At 35.4% G+C, this 26,589-nt stretch overlaps 1 protein-coding gene across 2 annotated transcripts in view; it reads right to left on the reverse strand.

The window, feature by feature from the left end:
* Positions 1–742: 742 nt before the first annotated feature.
* Positions 743–26,589, reverse strand: part of LOC139968380 (uncharacterized) — a 41,231-nt gene continuing 15,384 nt past the window's right edge. Inside the window, exons 2-4 of one of the 2 annotated variants that reach the window (XM_071972619.1) lie at positions 25,015–25,070; positions 24,335–24,571; positions 743–2,395 (exon numbers count right to left, since the gene is read on the reverse strand). In XM_071972619.1, coding sequence (XP_071828720.1) covers positions 2,060–2,395; positions 24,335–24,571; positions 25,015–25,070 — 629 coding nt within the window. In that variant the 3' untranslated portion in view covers positions 743–2,059. Of the gene's footprint in view, positions 2,396–10,260; positions 12,232–24,334; positions 24,572–25,014; positions 25,071–26,589 lie in introns of those variants that run through there. The other variant, XM_071972623.1, reaches the window with a different exon arrangement.

The following is a 26,589-nucleotide window of genomic DNA, read 5'->3' on the forward strand; positions in this document are numbered from 1 at the left end:
CGAATGTTCTTAGATCATTCTTGTGCGATAGAAATGTTATTTGGACTTGGTATTTACTAAATATGTTTGTTATACATACCGCATCTTTGTCCCCAACACCCTCCAATCCTCTAAATGTTCTGTTTGTGATACATAAAGGTCAGGTAGTATGCCTATCACCCTATCACTGAACCTGGTTTCTTCCGAGGGCAGATTGTGCCAGGTATATGACAGCCCTCCCCCAACCACCCAACCCCCCAACCCCCCAATCCCCAACTCCCCCCCCCTAAGCTGAAGTCAAACTGCCGTTGCCTCCTGTGTTCCATTTTTTCTCTTTTATTTCAGCTTCAATTTGTTCAAAGTTACTGTCTGTATTTTTGCCCATCCTTTTATCCACTGATCTTCTATACTTAAAGAGGTTGTAACCCGTGCAGCTAGTACAGGATGTTATCCCCTTACACTGACATCCGACAATGAACTCGGCCTTGGTCTTTTCGATTACAATTTTCTTACCCATAATGACAATCTTTATTTCTGGCCTCTTAAAGTTGTGTTTAATGGCGAAATCTAGAATTTTGGACTATACTCTCTCGTGTTTGCCTTTGGCGAAATGGGATCTTTTGATTTAGTTGACATTCTACTTAACTTTATATTAAAAATTTATATATATATATATATATATATATATATATATATATATATATATATATATATATATATATATATATATATATATATATATATATATAAACTGACAGCTTTGTCAATTATTTATTTAATCGTTTAGAGGCACACCACTTTCGATTGTCTGTAACTTGTGAAGAATTTAGAAGAAAACCTTCAAATAAGAATTATAATAACATTGTTATGTTACTGATATCGTTTAATTGACTTTAATGCGTAACAATTAGGAACTCTAAATGTAAAATGACAAAACAAGTGACACTGTTGTTCACATCGAGGAAACTGGACAATGCTGAATATTCGTTGACGTGATTGAAACATCAAAGTTGTTTCAACATCGCAATATTTTTATATAAAAACGAAACTCGGTAAATAATATCGTAAATGACTTTTGTGGAATAAAGAAAACTGTTTTTAATAGGTGAAAATGATCCCTGTCTTGATATTCCGGCGTCCAAAGAATGTAAGCTGGAATACAATTGCTTGTAGACGTATTACTATAGTATGGTTTAACATATTAACTGCGATGTCAAACAGGGTGCAACAAAACGTTTCGTAAAGTCTGGTTTTATTGATGATCCAATAATGCAATTGACAAGATTTTGGAAGGAAACGTCTCGTTATCCGGGTTGTTAAACCCTAACAGTGTCTCTAACATGGAACAGAGTGTTGGTCGACTTGTATTTAAAAGTATAATAACAGTTCTGTTGCAAGAATAATACCAGTATATTCTGCGGTATATGAAACTGACAATATTGTTCTTAAATTAGTAATACAGCAAGTATAGTCGACCCTCAACTAAGTTATATCTAATTGAATATGGATCAGGGTTCAAACGGAGTTTACCAAAATCAATATTTGCATTAATGAGCGAGTTTACCTGATAAAAATCTTTCGCCAGAAAGAAAATGCATGTGCCCGAAAACCGAAACAATGTAATCATATTCATTCCTCAACCCCCCCCCCCCTTCCCCCCCCAAAAAAAACAGGAGCGAAAATCTTTTTTCTGTTCTCCTTTGATATTAAAGGGTTCCATTGATCAATCAAGTTACACTAAAACTTACAACTATATATAAGAAGTATGGATGCCAACATCCTTCGTGCAAGGTATTCATAGAACTGTGGAGTTTCCCCTCAGGGAATGGCATAAGCATGTGAAAAGAAATCTGCATTTTAGAGATAATTCGCAACGTTAATGAGAAAACAGGAACCCGGTTTAATTGTGTGGGATAAGAAAAGGAAAGAAAATCATTAGAAGAATTAAGCTTCCGCAAAGTTTGGATCCGGGCAATATCTGCACAATCAGTTCTTTCAATAAGTATTATACTGATAGATCTCTTGAGATGCTGCTTAAAGTACCTCAATATTCCCAGCAAAGCAAGCATGGTTCAATGACTCAGCTATATTTCTCCTTAATACCACACGAACAACAAGACGGAATGGATATTCTGTGCCATCCCCACGTCTCGTAGGGATACCTTCTTCCCCAAGCCATAGCCCACCCATGCCGTTGAATACACCGAGAGGCAAAAAAGGTTGACACGCCCATACAGTCAGCCCCTGCCTCGTTGCACAAGGTAACCCAGAACCATTGATTCTGGTATAGATGTACCAACTGACTTTTTTCGTTCTGTGCAGTCTCTAGTGGTCCTAGCCAACCGTGATTAGAAGAGCAGACATCAGTTTCTATAAAACGACCAATCCGACTCACGAAGTCTGGTCGTGGAAATCGCTGTTGAAAAGAAAAATAGTAAACAATTAACATGACTGATTAATATACCAGTAATAGTACCTATACCAGGACTAAAACTCAAGTAGATAATCTCCGTTAAAGTTGTCTCCGTTATATCTCCGTTATATCTCCGTTATATATATATATATATATAGCCCATACATATTATTATTATTATTATTATTATTGTTATTATTATTATTATATGATACTACTGCTGCGAAGTGTAAGAACGCATACCATCTATTTATCGCGTAAAAACGTAACATATTAACATTTGCGAGATTGTGGAAGGATTGTTATTAAGTATACTTTGTGTTTACCGTGCTTTCTTTTATACCGTAGCCAATGGAAAATGGTAGGTCGTGCACCCTGTAAAAATATCACATGACATATGCAAGAAACATCGCATAGGCTATGCCGTTTAACTTCATGCATGTGTGAAATAAAACTGAAAAACAACGTACTTTCAGGTATGTGCTGTTCCCTCCATTTGGAAAAGGATCATGTTAGCATGAAAACAATGTATACGGTACATTGCACAATTCGCCAGAAATTCTCTTCTGCAATCCTTTGACATTGGGACAAACATCATGTGATTATGCCTGTGATGAAGCCTGGTGTAGCATAATGTTTTATTTGAATTCATTGTGTTATGAATGGATCTATAAATTATATACATATGCATACATTTATAGACGAAAATCTTTAATGATTGTCAATCGCCTTCGTCTTTTATATTAAACTCTAAATTGGCTATAAAATCACGAAAAATGCGGACAAAGACAACGAGGCCTTTTCCTTCAAATGCAATGTTCCTCCAGAAAAAAAAAGAGGACGCTATTTAATATTTATTAATACTTCTCGAGGTATCATCACAGTTAGTTGTGAAATGTTGCTCTTCTTTGCGATTCGGATAAGTAACTTGATGATCGCATTTATTCTTAAGCACCCTGATGTTAACGCAGAGGGTATTTACAGGATCAGCAACTGTTTGTCCATTTGAAAGAGAAATAATTAGTTAAATTAGTTAAAGTAAAATACGTGATGAAAAATACAACGCTAGCCGTGGTTGCGTAAACCAGAATGCGAATCTTTTGGAGAACGTGTTCCACTTCAGCCGATTCACGCAGAGATGAAAGTAACCACTGTAAATCTAAAGTTTTGTACAACAGTAGATACTGAATCGTGCTGACAAATCTAATAAATCGGTAGCATGTGCTATTAGGGTTACAGTAAGAACTGAGGATATGTGTAATTCCAACAAATCCCAACAACTGCATGGATTTATTAGAATTACACATATACTCAGTTCTTACTGTAATCATGATAGCACATGCTACCGATTAATAGCACGATCCAGTTCTTACTTTGGTACAAAACTTTACAATTAACAGTTGTAACTGTGTTTTCAGTATGTATCGAGTGTCCACTTTCATGCACTTTACATTCTAATTTACGTTAGCTCCGTAAAGGCAAATAATAACATATACATTTCATATACAGAACGCGAGCGACTTGGATTGCAAAATGTATATTTATGAAGTTTCATAACGGAAACCATGAAATCATGAAAGAAAACAACTGTAATATTGCTTCCGACCATTACTTTGCATCATACAATTTTAAAACGTGTTTGAGATTGAATATGTGACTCCGTTTAATTCTACATTGTTAAATGTTTGGAACAAAATGTTTTTAAGAGGACAAGAAGTGCCATAAAGGTCTGCAATTAAGTTTACTTTTTAAGTTACATCACCGACGGTTTTGTCTCCCATGAATTCAAACTTTTACTGGTTCGTTGGTACGATTTCTTTGAGAAATAGCGCCGCCATTCGTAAGTAGCATAAAGGCCATACAAACCATAAATAAACCTGTAATATATAATGCTTCGTGAAATAAGAACAGGGTTGTTTTCTGAAACAATATTACGATAACAAATAGGATATAAAATGAAGAAATAAAATTTAAAAAAAAACCTCACGAAGGTGGAGAGGATCGGCAGCTAAGAGAGCGGAGCAGTAAACCAGTCACGTGTTCGATTGTGATACCTGCACAAACGCTAGTTTTGATTCCAAACAGCTCCATCTTTCTGAGTCAATTCTGTCGAAAGTTATCCTTGATGAATCATTGCTTTTTGAAGCGTTATGGTGTTGTGTCAGTGTGTGTCTGGTGTCCGATGTCTGGTGTATGAGAGTGTGTGTGTTTGGGGGGGGGGGGGGATTCATGATCGTAACAGGACGGACTAACACTTGAACCCCCCAATCCCGATCCGCATTTCGTACTGCAAAAAGAGGAAATTGACATTCTCTTCTCAGCACATGACTCCATCGCAGACCTATCACTGAGCTCATATATTAAAAGAACTATAAACACTAAATGTAGTTCTATCTTGATTACGTTTATAATACGCATATTATTTTATACCTTTAAATGTTAGAGGAATAAAAACACGTTTCCCTTATCTGCGATGTCAATTATATCCATTTTGATTAGTAAGACGTTGGCCGATCTATCTATTGATCAATTAATATATCTCTATCTAATAACATCTACCAAATTTATCGCGGTCATCTACTGATACGGCTATTAAAGAATTTTGGATTCCTCCATTCTATCGGAAGAAACATAACAGACATGTTGCTTCAGTGACCATTCATCACCTTATTCAATTGTAATAATTTTAGATCATTTGTTTGAAAGTAGAGAACCCCGTAACGATCATGTGGATCACATTCATCATTCATTAGTTTTTCCCTCTTAAAAGCATTAAAAATGTTTTTAGTAAAGCGCGAAACTATTTTTTTTTTCTAAATTCAGTTCATTACCCCTCCAGCCAATTTGCCCACGTCTTACATAATTAATTTGAAATGCTGTATCCACGGAGGCCTAGATCCATTATAGCAGGGAGCTGCCATTAAAGCTGCATATTGAGTTGATTTTTAATAAAGTTTTCAATGTTATCTATTTCACAATAACTTGTTCACTCAAGTTTCATTTACAAAAACAAAGAAGTGAAACTAAAAGTTAAATACTTTTCCAATTTTCAAGCGGCTCGGTATTACGTCGAAGTCTTTTATTTTGAAAAAAATCTGTCGGGACGGTATCTTAAGTTGATCCATTGCAATGTAATAATACAATGTGAAGCAGGGTGGTTTTTTGAAGAAAAAAAATTAGAAGAAAAACCTACCTCCCAATCACTAAGAGATGCTTTAAGATGACAGAGAGATGCATTATAGGTTTCGGTTACACTTACAGGGGCCATGGAAGTCTTGGGTATCTAATGTATCAATTTATTTGTGCATCAGGCCACAAAGAGCTTTCCCTTTTTTTGGTTAATGTTCTTAATGTTTTCACGTATGGAGTGTCATTCTCATTTTAAACACAGCTACATCAGACAAGAAACACATTTACATAAATATCTTCATGTAATTGCATCAGGAATAGCATTTGCCATAACGGGTGAGTTGTTTTTTAAAGATGTTCCTTGGTTACTACGAAAAAATGCGTCAAGAGGTACCGTATACGCCTGGGAAATGTTTACTATCTACGGGGAAACTGGGAAACGGTGTCACTTGGCTCTGTGTTAACAATATGATTATATTTATGTTAATATTAGCATATGTTATTATATCTTAATGCATTTTATGGTCTGTTATGAAGCTGTACGTTACTGTAATTTATTAGCCTACGCGATATAATAGTTGTCAAACTTATTCATATCACTGTTGGAGAAATACCGCCGCAGGTCTCTTATTGCATTTAGCATATCATTTATATCAATCAATGTTAACCGATTTCATTCAATATGGAAAAGTTATGTTTATTATGCAGTATTTTGTGGTGAATAAGACGGATTATACATCAGGGTCAGTTTTATCGCCCCATATATGCTTCAAACAAACAAACAAAGGTGGACATTTGTATGCTCGAAACGTTTTTGCTCGTCTCCGAAACCTATATGTGAAATCTTTATATAAGTCTACTCAACATCTGGGACTACGTGTTCCTAGAGTTTTTTTAGTTTCGTCCTAGAACTTCCATATCTTCGAACACCCGATAGTCATGGCTCGTACAGTAACTACTGGTCATGTCCTGTAACACATGTTACACATGTTAAGAACACAAAGTAGTAATTACTGATGCACGGTTGTGCATGGGAAACTCACACTAAATGGTTGATAGAGCAACTACTGTTCATATGAACAGTAGTTAGTTGCTCTACCAACCATTTAGTGTGAGTTCTTTAATATGCGATTCTAAAATGAAGTCGTATCTTGTGGTTTTATGCTGTGAGTAGGCATACCTGAACATGGCCTTTCTTCGTTCTCGGCATCACCAATTGGCGTAATATAAATAGAGGTGTGAACTGGAATCAAGCGGAATCGTACCTCCTTTATTCAAACACAAAGCAAGTATGGTAAATATACTGGTGCCACCAGGCTGTAACACATGTTACTACTGTTCATGTCCCACAACCGTGCATCAGTAATTACTACTTTGTGTTCGTAAAACGTTAAAAAAATGTTACAAGTGGCACCAGTTGTTACCGTGTACTAGTTATTAGTATCGGCTGCTTCGAAGGTAGATGTAATGAATTCCTTCATAGGTGGTTAACTTTTTCAGCTGTAAGGAATTCCCTCGTATTGCAGAGAATGCAAAATGCTTTAGAGTTCAAATGACCTGCAGTCATCTTTTTAAGATGACAAACTTCTTTCGTTTGTTCAAAGAAACATATGATTTAAGTGAAAGATAATGAAACTACACGACAATTGAGGTACTAATAGGGAAGCAATATATACTGAACGCGGCAATGGGGATCTTCGCGTCTTATCGGTCCTAACAGTGCCTTATAGATACGGCTATGGGTCCTATGATTGTGATCTCCAATGATTGTGTATAGTGCTATAACATATCTCAATCTATGAGCTAGTTGTGAAAGTTTGGTTAAAAAGATCTCGTCGTCAATAATGACGACAACCATCGCAGGTGTAAGTCTAGTATATATAGTCCATTCCAGAGACTTGGAAACAATGAAAAAGTGTCAGGGGTGACATGCCTGATCAAGCCTGCAGGTGACCATTTTGTTTGTTTAAGCAGACTATTAATTACAGCATTGCAGAACCAAAGGGGACTATTTTGGTACCATTATTTGCACCAGTCTTTTTCCTCGTTAATTTTTTCTTAAATATTTTAGGTGATTTCAATCAGTAAATTAAAATGACGAAAGATTGCACGTTAGTCGGCTGATGGCTCAATACCAACTTGAACGGTTTCTGCTATATTGTGCACAGAGTTTGCACAACTTTATCTCAACCTTTGAATACATAATTCGATGGGGGTCGTCACTAAATTGCATTGACAAGTGCATCCAGTAAATTGATGCTGTCTGAAACCTCTTGAGTCTCTTCATTAGGTCGATCAATAGGAAATTTTGATTCTAGAACGAGCTCAATCATCCTAACCGGTAACAAATTGTCTCACAGTAGTTCTAACAGTGATTCCAGACATTTTCAGAGGTGGAAGGCGTCTGGCAGACATACATTTCAAGCCCTAAAGTTAAGCTAGATTACCTATTTGAGTAACCCAAAAATGTTCCGCAAGGTAAATCAACTCATTCCAGTCAAGCATACTACAAATTGTTCCTCATACCACCAGTTGTCACAAATGACCATTGTCAGACAATTACATTACCACTACCCCTGCCGGAAGCCCATAAACGTTTTTCTTCTTTCTGTATATGGTGGAGGATGGAAGGTGGGGGTTGCAAAGTCTTCCTAACCAGCAGATTATAAGACCATCTTTCTGGTTTTTGTAATGTTTACGCATTTAGCGAACATCACCCAATCTATGGGCATAATATTCCTGGTAACCTCCCCCAAATCATTGAGAATGCAGATCAAAGCTAATTCACATCAATGAGTCTGACCACATGATAGAAAGCTTAGACAAATACATTGGTGTATAGATATAGGTCAGATTGTCTAGGAACTAGGCCATACGGTGAACTTTCGTGATACGTGTACGTGGCCAATATGTTTTTCAGTCTGTTACATAAAGCTTTGATGTCGTTCTCTCCAAATAATTATAGCTTCCCTTGAAGGAGTACTTTTCAATTGTATGCAGCCACTCACAATGAAATGTAAGAACACAGTCCACCCACTCTAAGTTTGGAGTGAATATATTTATACTTCAGGAATATGAATATGTTTTTGCTTTCTTACAAAAGCCTACATATTTCTTTACCAAGAGACCTGCGTGATGATCAACTTCCTCAAATACCAAAAGAAAATACCTTGAAAGATATAAACGCTTAAAATTATCATTTCCATTTCCCTTTGTAACGACACTTCTTAGTTCTGTAGAAAAATAACAAGACAAGATGCCTTGTAAAATAGCAATCGAATATTGAAATTTGTTGTACAGAACGCACGGGGATTCATGGCGATGGGGTTGGGGAGGATGGACACCCCTGATCCAAAGACTTTCAGAAGGTAGTATATGAGAACAGGGAATTTTCAAGAGGTGGCCTTTTGGGATGATCTAGTTCACTTTAGAGGGAAACCATCCTAGAACACCCATTACCACACGCTCAGTTCCTTTAATTGGGATCCACGAGAGACACCGTGGTACATTAGACACTATACACCTCCCAGCCATGTAACACGCCCCCACCCCAATCCCCAGCCCAATCCGCATCCCGGCTCCTGGTCTAGTTAATAATTCGTTACAGTTCAAATCAGTAGCGCACGTCAACGTTACAATTTACGTGCATACATATGGCATAAATACCCTTTCTTGATAAATGCGTCACAGTAGGTAATCTTCAGACGGACACGGCCCAGGAGGTAGGTATTAATAAAAGACGTTTCACTGTCTTGTGTAACTGATGGCATTTATCTTATTCGCTTTTACTCCCTGTGGATCAATTGAAACCAGGCCTAACAACTAGCCATACATCAATGAGTTAATATCATAGGGATCTTGATCTTTAAATGTCAATATTATCCCTTGCGATGAGTTTCTGGTAAATGGATTAAAGGACTTATGGTCTTTATGCACAAGAATTTCTTATTTAGGCGCAACTTCTTATTGAGCTCTTCGTCACTGTGAATGAATTGGCATTTTCAAACAACGAATAAAATTTGATACGAATGGCTACCGCGCTAAAGAAAAAGGAGAAGAACCTCTAATTAATCTATTGCTTTAGTAAATACTGTGACAAACATGATACATACTCAGTTTATACTCGTGTCAAAACCTAGTGCTGATTGTTTGAAATTCCCAAATAAATTTGGATACGTTGAAGGAGTTACAACAATCTGTTATACTATAATTTTTCAGTATTAATGACCTCCCCAATGTTACTCTGTGGTATAGCTGATACAACGGACAGTGGCTGCAGGGCACAACTAATTTGATTGTTTTGCAAAGGTTTTGAATTAATGAACTAGCGTAGCTCATCAACACGAGAGTTCACTTTTTATTAGCTAACACGTCCCACGAGCTAATGACTATTTATAGATTTGTGCACGTCTTTGCTTTATTTCGTAAATGCTTTCAGACAATTTGATAGAAGAGAAATTTCATGTGAACGTGACGCATTCTAAATCCATCGTATTCCGGTGAATAAACAAGCGAAACTATGACATTCAATGATATTTATTTGACTTCTTAAGAATTTCTTTGACATATTATAACAACCTTTAGGTCTTTCCAGAACAGTTTCGTACAAGATTAAAACAGTTCTTGTATTAATAGACATTTCAATGTAAGCATGACTGAATAATAAACTTGTTAACAGTTTTCTTTCCTTTTGTCTGCATTGCAAACTGCTTTATCAGGTGCCATTCTAATATTTGACTTGTGCGTTGCTATAGTTACATCGGTTAGTTACAATATGGGTAATCTAGAAGTGTTTTAAATATAGTAACACTCAAATTGGGTGTCTAAGCTCTAACATGTTTCTTCCGCTATTCAAGTTAACGCTTCTTGCTTTTCTTACTTTACTTAAGCGATCAAAGAACTTTCCTTATAACTTTATGTACGGAACTGATTTATGAATTTATTTTTTGACGTAAAATTATAAAGGAAACTATATGCAGAGTGGCTTGCATAATCATAATCAACCAAAAACTTAGAAATAGACTCAGTGAATAATAACTCGACATTTCTAATGGAGTTTTAACTTTATTTTATATTTAGTTCTTAAAAAAAATTGGGTGGTCTTCAGCAAAGTATTATTTCAAAACGCTGAAGGAGATTTCAGTAGTTAATGATATTTAACATCTTTTAATTGGGTAGGATACAATTATAACGTACATGGAATAAATTTAAATAATTTAAATAAAATTCAAATGAAAACTATTTAGACTTGTACGTACTGTACAAGCAATAGATATAAATCTTGTAAAATGACATAGCAGTTCGTCTGTAAAGCTTTTATGGTTAGCAATAATACTAGCATCCATAATTGCAACACTAATAAACATACCAGTAATACTATTAATCGTAGAAATACTGCAAATAAATTCACTCTGTATAATAAGATGATGTCACCATAGCTCGGTCGTAACTAAATCATAATTCATTAATCAACCACTACAAATGTCCCATATGTTGAACGGAACTGGTTTTGAGTTCCTGCACAAAAGCAATTTTCAGTTGAATGTTAACATTCATTTTGTATTTGGTTTCCAATGTTATTTCCGACTGTAAATATCAAACATGTATCACAAATATTTGTTCTTGATTCAAAGAGGTGGAAGGAGGTTTTCCACAATTGACTAGGCTGTCTAAAACTGCCCTTTTATCGATCATTTCTTGAGAAGGTATTTATTGTGAAAGTTTAAGACCTCTTCTAAACAACCATGATCGCCATATTCACACAAATTGAATCAAGAATTAAATATTGCTTCAAACAATAATAATAAAATATTGCGTACACAGACGATAACAAAACGGCTTGAAAGGGCAACCTAGTACCTTACTCGTTGCTGGATGCCAATATAACCAAAACAATTGAGTTTGCACCGTTCGTAACAAGACATGCAACATGAAACATTGAGGAATTTCCGTCCTTAATGTATTGGCTGTATTACTGTTGCAGTACAAAAGCACGAATGCTAATACTACACATAATTGTGTACATTGAAGTCATTGCCTTTCCTTTGTGAATATCATACATGAAGAAACATTTGCTCTAAAGCATTTATTCTGTAAAATCTTGACAACTGATGCAATTTCTGGTTGGTAAATGCTAGGATGAGAGCTAAACACAAGTTATGGTTATGCTCTGGCATTAGATCATGAACTTCTGCATCTAACAATTTCAAAATAGTTGCTTTTGATGAAATTACATCATGTGTGGAGAGGATGTTAGGGGTAATGTACATACTATGCTCTCTTTGCATGGAAACCGAAGAAACCAGTTAACAATATGCGTTAGCGTATTGGTATGTGTGCTTGTGTGACATTCGGTACAGTTGGGCAACATTGCACTGCTTTGATTCGACCTATAGGTGGGGTAAGATGACGGCACATGAACAACAAGACTGAATGTAGACCCAGTAATCACCGGTCACTCCGTTTTTGACGCCATGGACGTTAATCCAGCTGTACTTTTGCTCGCATAAAGAGCTAATAGGTGAATTATAAGCAGGGCCGAGTCCTAGACATTCTGCACCTGGTTCAGGATCACACTCTGTCACCCAAAAGTATTTCGGAGGATCAATGTGCACTTTGACACCATGTTCGTCTAGGAGATATGCGTACCGATTGAAAACGCTCGTTGATGAACATGCTCTCCTAGGGATGTATCTGCTTGCACTTGGCCTCTAAAGAAAAACAAAACAAATAAATAAATAAATAAATAAATTACGTTACCAACATATGTATGTAATGTAACATAACTTCAAATGGTTGTGTCGCTGTTTGAATGTGAGAACCATGTAGATGCATTTCGTTATTTCGACCGTGTTACAATGATAAGCACCGGAATAATGACTACACAATAGTTCGTTCTCATTCGAAAGAACGCTAAAATGCTTGAGTTATACAACCCCTAACACCCACTATAAAGTGTTTTATCCTTCAAATTGTCGGAAAATATTACTTTAACTTGAAAAACCAACTGCAGTTGAAATGATTAAACTTGTCATCTTATTATGCTTTTGGCTGTGTCGTAAAAGAAATACCGACAAACTGCAACACCGACTATAGCTACAGAAATTAGATTGTGCCAGAGCTCCCATTAACAGGTAATGAACGCTGAAACACCTGAGTCATTCAACCTGTAAATCCACTCTAAAGTACCTTATCCTTCAAACTGTCTCAAATATTACTTTAATTTAAAATGAACTGCAGTTGAGATTATTCAAGTAGAGAATATTTCGATTCCAAAACAGTCTTCGCCAATATAAGGTAAACTTCAAATTAAGTATCACTAAGAATATTTAATCAAATAATACTTTCTCATAAACCGGAAACACAGTCAAACTAAGTAGTTTCATAGTTGACACAATACTGTCCGACTTAGTAAATAACGTAAAAAAAGGTTAACTGACATATTTTTTATACAAAATGAGACACTGGGATTACAAATTTTGTGATCCTGTAACAAACTATGACCTATGCTTAGTAACACTTAGTCTCAGCATCTACATAGTTTTATGTTCTAATGAGGATTATTTTTACAGGTTTTTAGAGGCCGTATCATACCTCAGTCGGATTTAAGGACACTGCTTTCCGTTTCTATGTAAGGAAAAATATTTACTTCCTTATCTTAGTAGATTACATGGGCGACAAGTTGATTCTCAAAGTGGGAGGGGAGGTGGCGTGGGGGGGGGGGGGGGCATTGTACCTGATGTGAAGGCTAACGCAGACCCATCTTTTGAAATGGTCTAAGCACAGGTAGGACAAATGTCGAACGCAGGCAAGTTTTATGAGCCCCGACTTAAGGTTGTCAAAGTACGTAATTAAAAGATAACTTAGACCCTTGTGTGGACGAAATATTTAATTGACTATAAGAGAGGGTAAAGTTCTTAAGTGAGTCTCATCAAGTGGTCCGAACCACTTAGAGTAAATGTTCGGGTGAGGAACCAAATATAGTAGTGTCATCATATTAACCCTTTCTCCTCCCGCTCAAATCGAAGCCCATTTTTTAACATAGTCCATGTATAGGCATGTAGTACGTATGCGTTGAGAGTACACTTATCTACAACCCTTCTTAAAAAAAATCCCATTCCATACATACTAAATGTGTCAATTTTGTGGTTTTCTATCTCCCAAGTGATTTTATGTTCTTTCATTTCTATGTTAATTCTATATGTTCTTTCAATACATGCCAAATGTGTGATGCTGCCAATTTTGTGGTTTTCTATCACCCGAGTGATTTTATGTTCTTTCATTTCTATGTTAATTCTATGTTCTTTCAATACATGCCAAATGTGTGATGCTGCCAATTGTGTGGTTTTCTATCTCCTTAGTGATTTATGTTCTTTCATTTTTATGTTCATTCTATGTTCTTTCAATACATGCCAAATGTGTGATGCAGCCAATTGTGTGGTTTTCTATCTCCTTAGTGATTTTATGTTCTTTCATTTCTATGTTAATTCTATGTTCTTTCAATACATGCCAAATGTGTGATGCAGCCAATTGTGTGGTTTTCTATCACCCGAGTGATTTTATGTTCTTTCATTTCTATGTTCATTTTATGTACTTTCAATACATGCCAAATGTGTGAAGCAGCCAATTGTGTGGTTTTCTATCTCCCGAGTGATTTATGTTCTTTCATTTCTATGTTAATTCTATGTTCTTTCAATACATGCCAAATGTGTGAAGCAGCCAATTGTGTGGTTTTCTATCTCCCGAGTGATTTTATGTTCTTTCATTTCTATGTTCATTCTATGTTCTTTCAATACATGCCAAATGTGTGATGCAGCCAATTGTGTGGTTTTCTATCTCCCGAGTGAGTTTCTGTTCTTTCATTTCTGTGTTCATTTTATGTACTTTCAATACATGCCAAATGTGTGATGCTGCCAATTGTGTGGTTTTCTATCTCCTTAGTGATTTTATGTTCTTTCATTTCTATGTTAATTCTATATGTTCTTTCAATACATGCCAAATGTGTGATGCTGCCAATTGTGTGGTTTTCTATCACCCGAGTGATTTTATGTTCTTTCATTTCTATGTTAATTCTATGTTCTTTCAATACATGCCAAATGTGTGATGCTGCCAATTGTGTGGTTTTCTATCTCCTTAGTGATTTTATGTTCTTTCATTTTTATGTTCATTCTATGTTCTTTCAATACATGCCAAATGTGTGATGCAGCCAATTGTGTGGTTTTCTATCTCCTTAGTGATTTTATGTTCTTTCATTTCTATGTTAATTCTATGTTCTTTCAATACATGCCAAATGTGTGATGCAGCCAATTGTGTGGTTTTCTATCACCCGAGTGATTTTATGTTCTTTCATTTCTATGTTCATTTTATGTACTTTCAATACATGCCAAATGTGTGAAGCAGCCAATTGTGTGGTTTTCTATCTCCCGAGTGATTTATGTTCTTTCATTTCTATGTTAATTCTATGTTCTTTCAATACATGCCAAATGTGTGAAGCAGCCAATTGTGTGGTTTTCTATCTCCCGAGTGAGTTTCTGTTCTTTCATTTCTGTGTTCATTTTATGTACTTTCAATACATGCCAAATGTGTGATGCTGCCAATTGTGTGGTTTTCTATCTCCTTAGTGATTTTATGTTCTTTCATTTCTATGTTCATTTTATGTTCTTTCAGTACATGCCAAATGTGTGATGCTGCCAATTGTGTGGTTTTCTATCTCCCGAGTGATTTTATGTTCTTTCATTTCTATGTTCATTTTATGTTCTTTCAATACATACCAAATGTGTCAAGCAGCCAATTGTGTGGTTTTCTTTCTCTCGAGTGAGTTCCTGTTCTTTATTTCTATGTTCTTTCAATACATACCAAATGTTTCATGCAGCCAAAGTTGTGGCTTTTCATCTCCCAGTAATACTATGTTCTCTAATTTGATATCATGAGGTAATCGATAATCCAAAACATTGACCCCAAATGGCCTCAAACACTCACAAACACAAGAAGAAAAATGTTAATTATGGATTATGAACGCAAACAATTGTCATCCTCATGGGTCATGTTCTATTTGATCGGGCGGTTAATCACTGATATGCACAATGACGCACTGAATATCTCGCACTACGCTCGTTACAGCTGGTGTGAAAGGTTTGCAAATATATTTGCTAAATTGTTTTTTTTTTATGTCTTCTTCTTCTTATTTAAAGAATTTGTTCTCCTTCAAATCAACAAATCAACGCAAAATACTGCTTTATTTCAAGGAAGGATTCAAGGTTTGATTACCAAGTCCTAATGATAAGGAGTTTCATGTATTTGTTCCTCGAACTTTACTTAACATAACATATCTTATTGATGAGCAGGTAAACTCACTTTATTTTCTTATAACAGTAAACCTCTGGTGTAAAGTACCATAACATATCTCCTTAGTTTTCTTTATTGCTGGCTTACAAAGATTCACTCTTGTTAATAGCTCAGAATATGTAATTTGTTTCATATTTGAAATGAATATTGTCTCTACTTTATCGATTGATCGATTGATTCTTGAAGCGTAATGACACCCTGTCTGTTACTTCAAATATGCTGTAGAAATTCACATAATATGGCACTGTAGAAAATTGTGATTTGTCAGATTTTTTGAGAGGTATTTCTGTGGTATAAACTTGTTCTAGAAGTCGATTTCTTTTTCGACGTATGATGAAATAATCAATATATTTTCTGAACGTCTTACATTTGTTTAAAATGTTTTTGCTTTCGCTTTGTATATATTTTTTGGTCTTTATAACTTCATGGAGAATGTAAAACGGTTTCATTCAAACGTGTTACTATTAGATGATAGTAAAGATATCATATTTTAGCAAACAACATTTGCAATTTTTGAATGAATCAGTTAATAAGGATTTCGTTGCAATTGTACGCGCAAGGTCTCAATGATGTAACTTTTATTATCCCACTTTTCCCTATCGTCTATGTAGGATTAAATAAAAAGAAAAAAAGATAACTCCCACAAAAGCTATCATTGGTATCTTTAAAACATAGATTATAGTAGTAATGTTAAAACATGGCTGCATTTTAGTAGAAAAATAACAATGAGCATATTCCACCTCTCACCACATTCATTCCTATAAGATTATGAAATATGAATCATATTTCTTATGCATCCAACAGATCAAAATGTATTGCACCACGCTCGCGAGGGTCCATTGTCGTGACAACAGGTTTCTTTTAATGTATCCATTATGATTTAAAGTTTACATATATGACACAGTTTTGCTTATCTTAGCAAACTTCTAGATAGCATAATCTACAACCAGCTAAACATGACGAAGAAAGCGAATCTCGACTCATGCAGAAGGCGAGATATATTATATATATAAAGTTAAGATGTGGTTATTACATGGACAACAGTGCTAGAGCCTCGTCCATGTAGCCAGCTTAGTCTAAAACATAGGTCGGGTCCGATACAAGACGGCTTTCCCTCCCTCTACACCTCTGTTCCCACCCTTCCTACTCCCCTGCCTAACCCCATAGCTATATATTCTCCTTTTATGTGTTTGATGTACGCTATTCAGTTAAATTAGGTCGGCAAGGGTATAACGCTATATTCAACCATTTGCTATCTGTGCAATTGCAGTGCACGGCAAAGCTGTTAACCGGCACTGTTATACAATGCAACGTACGTTTCAAATAGCCTCACTTTGGGATTGTCCATACTAGTGTTGGAGAGTGGTGGATCATTCAATGTTGCTTTACGTCTGCTTAAATTATATGAATGATTATATGAATGATGACACGATTCCATGGTGGATTAAGTGTTATTATGGACTGAACTAAATGAATGAAGGTTAGACTAAGCTGATAGTAGTTCTAGGTGTTCGACATCCATATGTGATTAATCTATTCTGGAACCTATCACAACAAATAGCATACCCGGAGTTAATCGTATGCGCATGAAGGAAGTACACATTGTACTAAGCAGGATCCGAATCACATTTCTTACATAGGGACTACATATGCTGCTGCATTTAGTGTAACACTTCAGTATAACAATTCAGCGTCGTCGTCCTGCATTACCAAATGCAAAGAGTTTAAGTTTTGTTGGTCATTCAGCTTTTACGAAAGCTTCTACGAAAACCCTGTTTCGATACAGAGACCCTCTATTGCGATATTCTTACTTGAGAAAATGATATTGGAGGTTAACAGTCAAGAAAGGTTCTAATAACTATTGGCTCTTTTATTTATATAGTAATAAGAGAAATACCGGACAAGCGAAAAGTTGACGCTGAGTGCGGAGGTGTATTTTTGTTTGTAGGAGACACATACCCAACCATCAGTATTGATCTATTTGTAATAGAGATACATTTCATTAATAACATGTCCAAACATCTAAGAACAATGGTTTTACATTTGGGAGATATTACAGGTTTAAAGTTTCTTCACACACAAGACAGAAGACTTGATCAAGTTTAAATATGAACTTATCGAGCCAAATGTCGTTCACTGATTTATTTATGCAATGCTCTTTTTTCTGTACTGGGTATGGGCTTTAAAAATGTTAAAGTAAATCTAAAACACTGATGCTGTTATTATTACACTACTGATGACGTCGGGTTTCAGTGTGAGCATGGTTAACTCTACCTATACTGCGACAAAATCGTATTCAGTATTACATATAAACGCAAGAAGTCTTTTAATCACACTTGAAAACCATGAGTTTAATTTTATTGCAGTAACTGAGACCTGGCTAACTAGTAATACCACTACATACCTCCTTGACATTGATGGGAATAGATTCATACATTGCGATATCAATTCAAAGCGAGTTGATAGTGTAGCCATATATGTTAAATGTGCCCTGAGAGTTCTTCTAAGACCTGATTTAAGTAACCGTTTTGTAATTAGTGCTGAATGTTTATTTATTGAAGTTATAATTGACAGTTGAACAAATGTTATAGTCGGAGTTATCTGCAGACCACCAAATATTTCTTGTTGTTGCTTCAATGATGAGCTTGATGAGTGCTTGAGTATCATTGATGCTGAAGTAAAAACCTGCTTTTTAGCAGGGGATTATAATATTAATATCTGTCAAAATCATATAAACAACGACGTGGAACAATTGATCAACACCATGACAATGCATTCCTTAGTAAAACCATTGACAGGCCTACGAGAGTTACAACTGAAACCTTCTACTCTGATTGACAACATTAAAACAAACATTCCTCTGTTTAATTTGAACCCCGGTGTTAAAATAGGTGAGTTCCAGAGTTACCTAAGTGATCGTTATCACTTTGTGTCGTATAATGGTGTAAAGCTCATCACGTTTTTCTTGCAATATTGGCGTTCCACAAGGGTCCATTCTAGGACCATTACTATTTATGATGTATATAAATGATATTTACATGGCTTCACACAAGGTTTCCTTTATTATGTTTGCTGATGACACTACTGTTTTTCTCCAACACGAAAATTTAGAGAATGCTCTACAAAATAGCAGTAACGAATTCCTCAAAAGTTCTGTCTGGCTAAAATCGAATAGATTGTCGCTTAATATAGGTAGAACAACATTAATGGTGTATGGTAACAAATTTTGTGATCACACAAAATCGTCAGTAGTACTTAATGGAGTGCGTATTAACGCATCTGAATATGCTAAATTTCTGGGATTGTATACTGATTCAAAACAAAACTGGAAAAAACATGTTTCTATCATCAGCAAGAAGGTTGCATATGCAAGTAGTTCAATTAACAGGTTGAAACTATTATAATAATAATAATTATAATTACCAGTTCTTATAGCCCTACTTACAATAAAGTCATTTGTAACTTGTCACACCTACACACCAAAGTGTGCACAATTAAAACAATCTCTCCTGGGGCACCACAGTGCACCACAGCCACGTGTCCCCTGGAAGGCTTCCCATAGGGTGCAGCCGCAAACCGGCGCACGCAACTATATTTACAAGTCACCTCTCAAGTCCCCATTTATACACCTGGGTGAAGAGAGGCAATGGAGATAAAGTGCCTTGCCCAAGGACACAACGCAATGATCTGGCCAGGGCTCGAACCTGAAATCCTTAGATCACAAGTCCAATGCGTTAACCACTTGACCACAACGTACTCTCTTATAACCTATATTCACTTTACTGACAATTTAGAATGCACTTATTTTGCCCCATCTAAACTATAGAATATCCTCGTGTGGGGTAATGCCCACATTTCACCAGTTGATAGCTTATACAAGATCCAAAATTGACTGTTAGAATTATTTGTAACGCTTCTCATGTCTCAAATTCTGCACCCTTTATCAAAAACCTTAACTGGCTTACCCTAAATGAGCTGTATAAATATAAATTAGCACTTTTTCTCTTTAAGTTTCATAACGGGTTACTCCCAGATATATTTCATAATTTTTTCCCATTATAACAACATATTTCATTCATACAACACTCGTTCTTATAATATGTTTAATACAAACACCTATGTCAAGGACTTATATGTATCATTCTCAGGTTAGATGTTCTGGTGTCGCCCTCTGAAATTCTCTAAGTGAAACATTAAGGAATAGCAAAATCAATTTCATCTTATAAAACACATCTTCAACATCATCCACTCAACAAATAATTTTCGTATAGTTCTGCCTTATTTTGAGCACGGTATAACTGTTTCCTTTCCCAGTTCTGTTAAACTCCTATGTGTATTTTTTCTATGTGTTTTCTTGTTGTTTTCTTTTCTCTATATAAAATTGAATTTTCTCGTTTTAGTTTGTACGGAATCAGACTGCTGACTCATTGCTATAACTTTGTATTCAGAAATGTACATCATTGTGATTGAATGGCAGAAATAAACGAAACAAACAAAAATATGGGATAGTGGCACATCACATCACAGATGTAAAAAATGACAGATCCCAGACACGAGCTTTAAACTAGATGTCTCCCAAGTGGAGCAAAACTTTTCTTAAGGCTGGTAAAATCTGTAAGGTTTGTGTTGCCATTAAAATACTCTATCTCAAGCATTGTTCTCTACTTGATATACACAGGAAATGGATGTTAAGGAATGAATGTCAATTAAAGGTAAAATATTCGGAACGTGTAGCTGATTACAGTTAATTTTCTCGTGTCCATCTGATTTACATAGACTTTTTAATCCATTCCATTGACCAGAATTGTCCAACCATAATGGTCAGATAGGGTTTTTGGTTAACATCCCATTTTCGCATTTAGGTAAATGGGACAGTGAGTAATAGGTAGACATTTTGTATGGCCGATTTACATAAGCAATTTCTTCAAAAATAAACAAGTATTTAGCTGGATAAGCCATGGCCACATTCATTGGCCAGTACACAATTTCGTTTCTTCTGTTTAAATCTAAAGGCAACGAAGTTCTTCAAAATTTACGGTACGAATAATTTTTAGAAAACATTACGCCCACCTCTACGTCAAGTCAATACGATTGTAGTTCCTTTGTGGGATGCATCCATGCCATGTGAAAGAAATCCCATTTGCTTGGTTCTTATTTGTCATGGTAATATTACTGGCGTTTTATTGGTTTTTACTCATAACAATGCAAGTATTAGTTTTCCATCAACATTTCTCTACCATCCTCACGAACGGGAAAAGAAAAATGTAAGGAAATAAGCATGTAGTGCTGGGAAACCATGTTTAGACCGCTCACCCAAGTTAATTTCTAGTTGTTTTGCAATAGTAGTCCTCAATATAAGACTCTCCCTAATATAGCTTAATAAGTAATGGTGGCTTAATATGCTTGACCTATTAAATGAAACGTGAATAGGCATTACAAATGGCAAATTATGTGCCAATACTAAACATGGCTTACCTGTTTGTAGGATTGCATAGAATTTCTTAAATTTCTTCAGTTTACTGACATAATCTCAATAACAACTTCTTAGAAATTCAACAGCTCACTGGCAATCGTTAAATAAGTTACTGTCCTTTTACCCATAATTAAATTATCCAAAGCGATGATAGATTTTATTCAGTAAAGTACTAAATATAATTCAGTTTAATAGATTAAGTTATTGCAGGGAGAATAATTAAAGTTTGTCACATTTAAGTCTAATCGTAGAATTCATAATTTGCATATTATACTTATAGGAAACAACCAAATGAAACCATTCGTGTAACTAACTAGAACTTAAAGAGAGTTCCGTGTGCTTCTTACCTTTAGAAAATTTGTCTCCTCACCTTTATTGGAAATACTGGAAATAAACATGGTCTTAATTATTCAGCTGTATTTCGTTTGACCTAACCTTTAGTAGGTGTCAATTTTAAGGCTAGCTTTGACATATAGATACCAAACTACTACTCGCTTTGAAAGATTCTGTGACATAGCTCCAACACACATGGAAGCGAATACAATGTCCTTGTTAGAAATATTATTACGGACTTGTTTCATTGAAACATTTATACATATTTAAATGAGTTTGTTCAATGATTCAAATATATTTAATTTGCTACTCTCAGTTTTTTAATCATCACAGTTGCTCGCAAATACAATCATTTTGGCTATGTAAAAGACAACCTTTTTAGGCTTTGTTTGTCAATTATTTAACTTGAAGCAAAATGTTCTTACTTTCAAATGCTATAAAATATCCATTAATGTAATAACATATCTCCTCTTTTATAGCTTAGTCAGGATGTGTTCTCGTTTCCTTTCCCTATGACTAATAAAGATTTGGTGAAAATTTATTCGGATCAATTTTGCAGTTCACACCTGGATATATTAAACTGAATGAATTAACAGGTTGAATTAAAGATAAGAAAAGCTGATAGGAACAAGAGCACAGTCGTTTGTGGCACCTCTAAAATTCTGTGGATAACGACACGGTGTTAACAAGAATTAACCCCATTTTGACTGTGTACATTAAAGTGAGTAACATCAAAGGACGTCCCGAAGCTTTTATTAAATTTATTAGCGATATACTGTAAGGTTGCAAAATTTCCCATTGTAATCATTTTAACAAAATATAAGTATAATGAACATTTTTGAGGTGCAAAGATTATATGAAGAATAAAGTCGAAAGAAGATGCAAACTGTGAGAAGAGTAGAAATGACATTGAAAAGAGTGGCGAATGTATGCAGGCATACTAGTTTGTGAAAGCTCTTTTTATAGTGGTATATATCTTTGGCTTGAATGCCAAAGTAACGACAAGACGAGGTGACGAAAAGTAAACCAAATAAATTGCTGGATTTATATGAACATTCAGCAGATAAAATTGGCTGTACAAACAGTTAACACATGCAAAGCAAGTAAAATTTCATTTATCTTAAGCTTTATTTGAAATATTACAAAACGTATTCAAGTTTCATAATAGAATCCTGTCCAATCTGATTAAATCCGATAAACTGGTACTTGTTTGATAACTATGAAAAGTACCGTATCTGCTGCTTACGCCTGGAACTATGCATCGCCTATTTGTTAGAGAAATCAAGATTCATATTAATGCTGCATTTTTACTTCCTGAATTCCAGGAGCACTAATTTTCTCAAAGTGTCAATTTGCCAATGTAAGTATTTGCCCAAGGCCTCAGCTATTATGCTACCTTCCGGTTTCACAACTAACGTTACTCAGTTCACCTTAAAGTCAAATCACAAATTTCATCTAACGTATGGTACATATTGTTAAGTAGTGTAAATGAGCCAAAATGATGCAAAAACTCCCACACTTTAAACCAGTCAAAAATCATTAGGTGGTATTTTCGTTTCTATCAAAGATAAAATAACACGGGAAAGACCATCAAATTAAGAAACTTCCGACGTTTCCTTATATGATCACTGTGAAATCCATTTCAGGCAAATAAGGGCATTTGTAGATTACCTTAGCTTGTTACCTTGGCCTATCACTCGATAAAATGCAAAATAGAGAGAGTCTCTTCATGACGTCATCATTTATAAATCCTATGGTTACTAAAAAGCATAAATTGTGATGATCTTTCCATTTAAAACATCAAACTTTATCTCACCTTTCCTGCATCCAGGTTTCAATATTTTCATCGGTGTCATTGGTGACGTAAGTTCATATCGCGATCTTATGTCGACAGAGGACATTTTCGACGCAACGTATAAGGTAGCTCAACTTTGGTAATTCTTAAGATATATGAAACTTTACTGCAGAGTATATACGTATTCTAGAGAGCGCAGATAGTGGAAGAGGTTACAGAGCAAGATATGTATGAAGATGTCAGAGGTGCTACAGAAGCAGAAGAAATGGTTTGTAAAGTTAAGAAACGTTATAGAGAAGAGTACAATGAAAGACATGCAAATGAAAAATAGTGAATGCCCAATTTGCTATGGATATAGGTTATTATCGTGTTATTGTTTTAGCTTTACTTTAAGAAAAAACATAGTTTTTCTTTTATATATCTGATTAGGGTTTATTTAGGAAGACGGTCCGTCTGCTGATTGACTTTATTAGAATTTCTTGACCCGAAGAACTCTCACTACGGTGGATTCGACTCGCTGAGACGTAATATATTATTTTATCATTTACGAAATAAGTCACTTTGGAACTGCTTCTAATCTAAACCTTTATGAAATCAATCACCTTTTTAAGCAGATGCGGACTTAATATGTTTTGGTACATGGTACCGCATATTGCAAAGAACATAATTGTAACTGCTTCTCCATGAACTCAAATATTCTCTGTTATGAATTTTGAACTCTCATTAACCGGTTATTACATTGCTAAGTATATGATGGGGGAGTAATCTACAAATGGAGAAGCATTGAGTAGTAACCGGAAAGCAAGAAACAAAATACCAAGAAACAAAAGATGCATTTACATTTTGAGATATTGTCACCTGAACTTACTTTGGATACATCGTGGGCATCTGATATCTGTGTGATTCTATCGAATGGTGGTCTAGCCTGCGGTTGTTCTAATGAGAAGGCAATCTTTCGTGATTTAACATGCTCTATTGCTGGACTTTTCAGAACGTCATATATGTTTGTATCATCTACAAGCTTTTCATAGACAGGAAAAAGGCTTGGTTCATAAGGCTCAAATGACTCTTCCTGATCCACAACCTCTCGATTTAGGTCGTAAATCTATCAACAGGATAAAAAGATTAGAACTTTAAACTTAAAAAGAAAACAGCTGCATAAAGAAAAAAACGCCAAAAAGTTGTCACGAACGGCAAATTAACATTAACTTGAACTGAAACCTGTACATTAAATGAGGCATGTGGTAGGAGCCTGGACGTAAACGGATGCTACTTAACCATTTGTGGGTTATTTACTTATTTATTATTTATATGTACACAATTTTATTAGACAAAAGTAGAAGAGCGATAATCTTTTATGCATTGCGTTCCTTTCCCAATTCTTTTAATATCTCTCTGCTTGGAATTTAGAAGTGTCATCGAGAAGGAATATTAATAATGGTTAAGTACTTAATAAACATCGTGCCCAATTAGTGTTTGTTTAAATTTAGTAAACTTAGGGAAAAAATAGATATAAATAATTAAATGAAAATGTCAAGTTAGCTTTACCTCCTGATCAGTAAATGATGATAAGTCTACTGGGAAAGCGCGTCTTAATGATGAACCTATGGAATTCAGAGAGAGAGATAACATCAGAGCATTGATAGTTATTTCCGCCCGCATGAAGATTATAAGGAAAACATGCCACTTCAGCTATGCATGTTTATATGTAAGCTGGAAAGAATGACCTGTTTCCTCAAATTCCCAATCGAAAACGACTCATCTATATGCAAAACTTTGTGCAATTTCAACGCTCAAACCAGGGAAGATTATCCTGTTATGTTGAAATTTTAAGAAATTACAACCATCTCACCAAAGATATGTTTCGACAAGCCACAGGATAGAAACTGTTGTTTACTGTAAATGGTACACAGCGTGATCAAGTGAAAAGTAATATACTCTACATAGTGCATGAAGCTTGTCAATTATTTTCAACTTTTCGTTAATTGAATTAAATGATAAAAATATTTGGTCCAACAAATAAGTTTATTGGAGTAACAACATTCAACATGCTCTCATTAATTGTTGCTACTCAAAGTCAGTCCGAAATATCTGAAGACAAAAAAATGCCAAAGGGATTTCCGGATTGTTGCATGTCGGTGCATTTATGGACAATGTAGGTTGTGAAGAAGCAATATAGCTGCAAGTAGACATTGCATCCGGTATTCGACTGGCATGTTATTCACATAACTTAACTCGAAAGATGGTATTTACAGCGTAAAGGAGATACGAGTTAAGATGAAGTGGAGGACTCTTCGCTTCTTCACTCTGCTGATAAGTATGGACCCTATAGTACACAGGGGACTGTTCCTGCCACTTGTAAGCAGGGGCACCACCACTTATACTTCTATGGGCTTTAGCCCCGTCCTCCGCTGCTAACAACTTGACTATTCCTAAGGCATTTACCCTTGAACTAAAAATAGATTTTATTAGACCAATTGTCGTTGTCACATGCCATTTGAATCATGATATCTGTCTTCCTTCCATTTTTGATATCATTACTCTTCATTACTTTTGTTTCCGTTTACTTTGACCTTTATCTTGTTCTTATATTCGAGGTCAAATTAAAGTGATATTTTTGGGTTCCTTTCTTCGATGCATCTCGAGCGAAATCCTTAATTCTTTCTTATACGTAATAAGAGGAAAACAACAAGTTGCCGTGAGCATGCTTGCGTGAAACTGACCTATAACTAATTTCTTATCAGGACACTGGTACAGTTTTGAAAGATTAGACCATAGCAATAAGTTGCGTGGAGTTAATGAATAAATGTCTACCTTAATATACTTTTTGGAAGGGAAGTTTAAATGGAAAGAAAAGGTTCGCCTGATAAACTTCCTGAATAGATCTCGATTATAGTAATTGGCAACAATCGAAAACATGCATGACCCTGACGTACGGTGTCCATAGTTCTGTCATAGAATACCTGGGGAGTTTCTCAAGATAAGTATAAGTGGTCCTTTCAAAAGAGCTTTGGAAATTGCAATTGTGGATATAATTAAGAAGAAACAGGTAGAATACTGGTCAAATAAATTTGATCTAATCCTCTCTAGTCACTAGTACTCTGATTTTGGTAAATAACTTAC

This window comes from Apostichopus japonicus, chromosome 1, assembly GCF_037975245.1.
Source record: "Apostichopus japonicus isolate 1M-3 chromosome 1, ASM3797524v1, whole genome shotgun sequence".
In the NCBI taxonomy this organism is placed as follows: Eukaryota; Metazoa; Echinodermata; class Holothuroidea; order Aspidochirotida; family Stichopodidae; genus Apostichopus; species Apostichopus japonicus.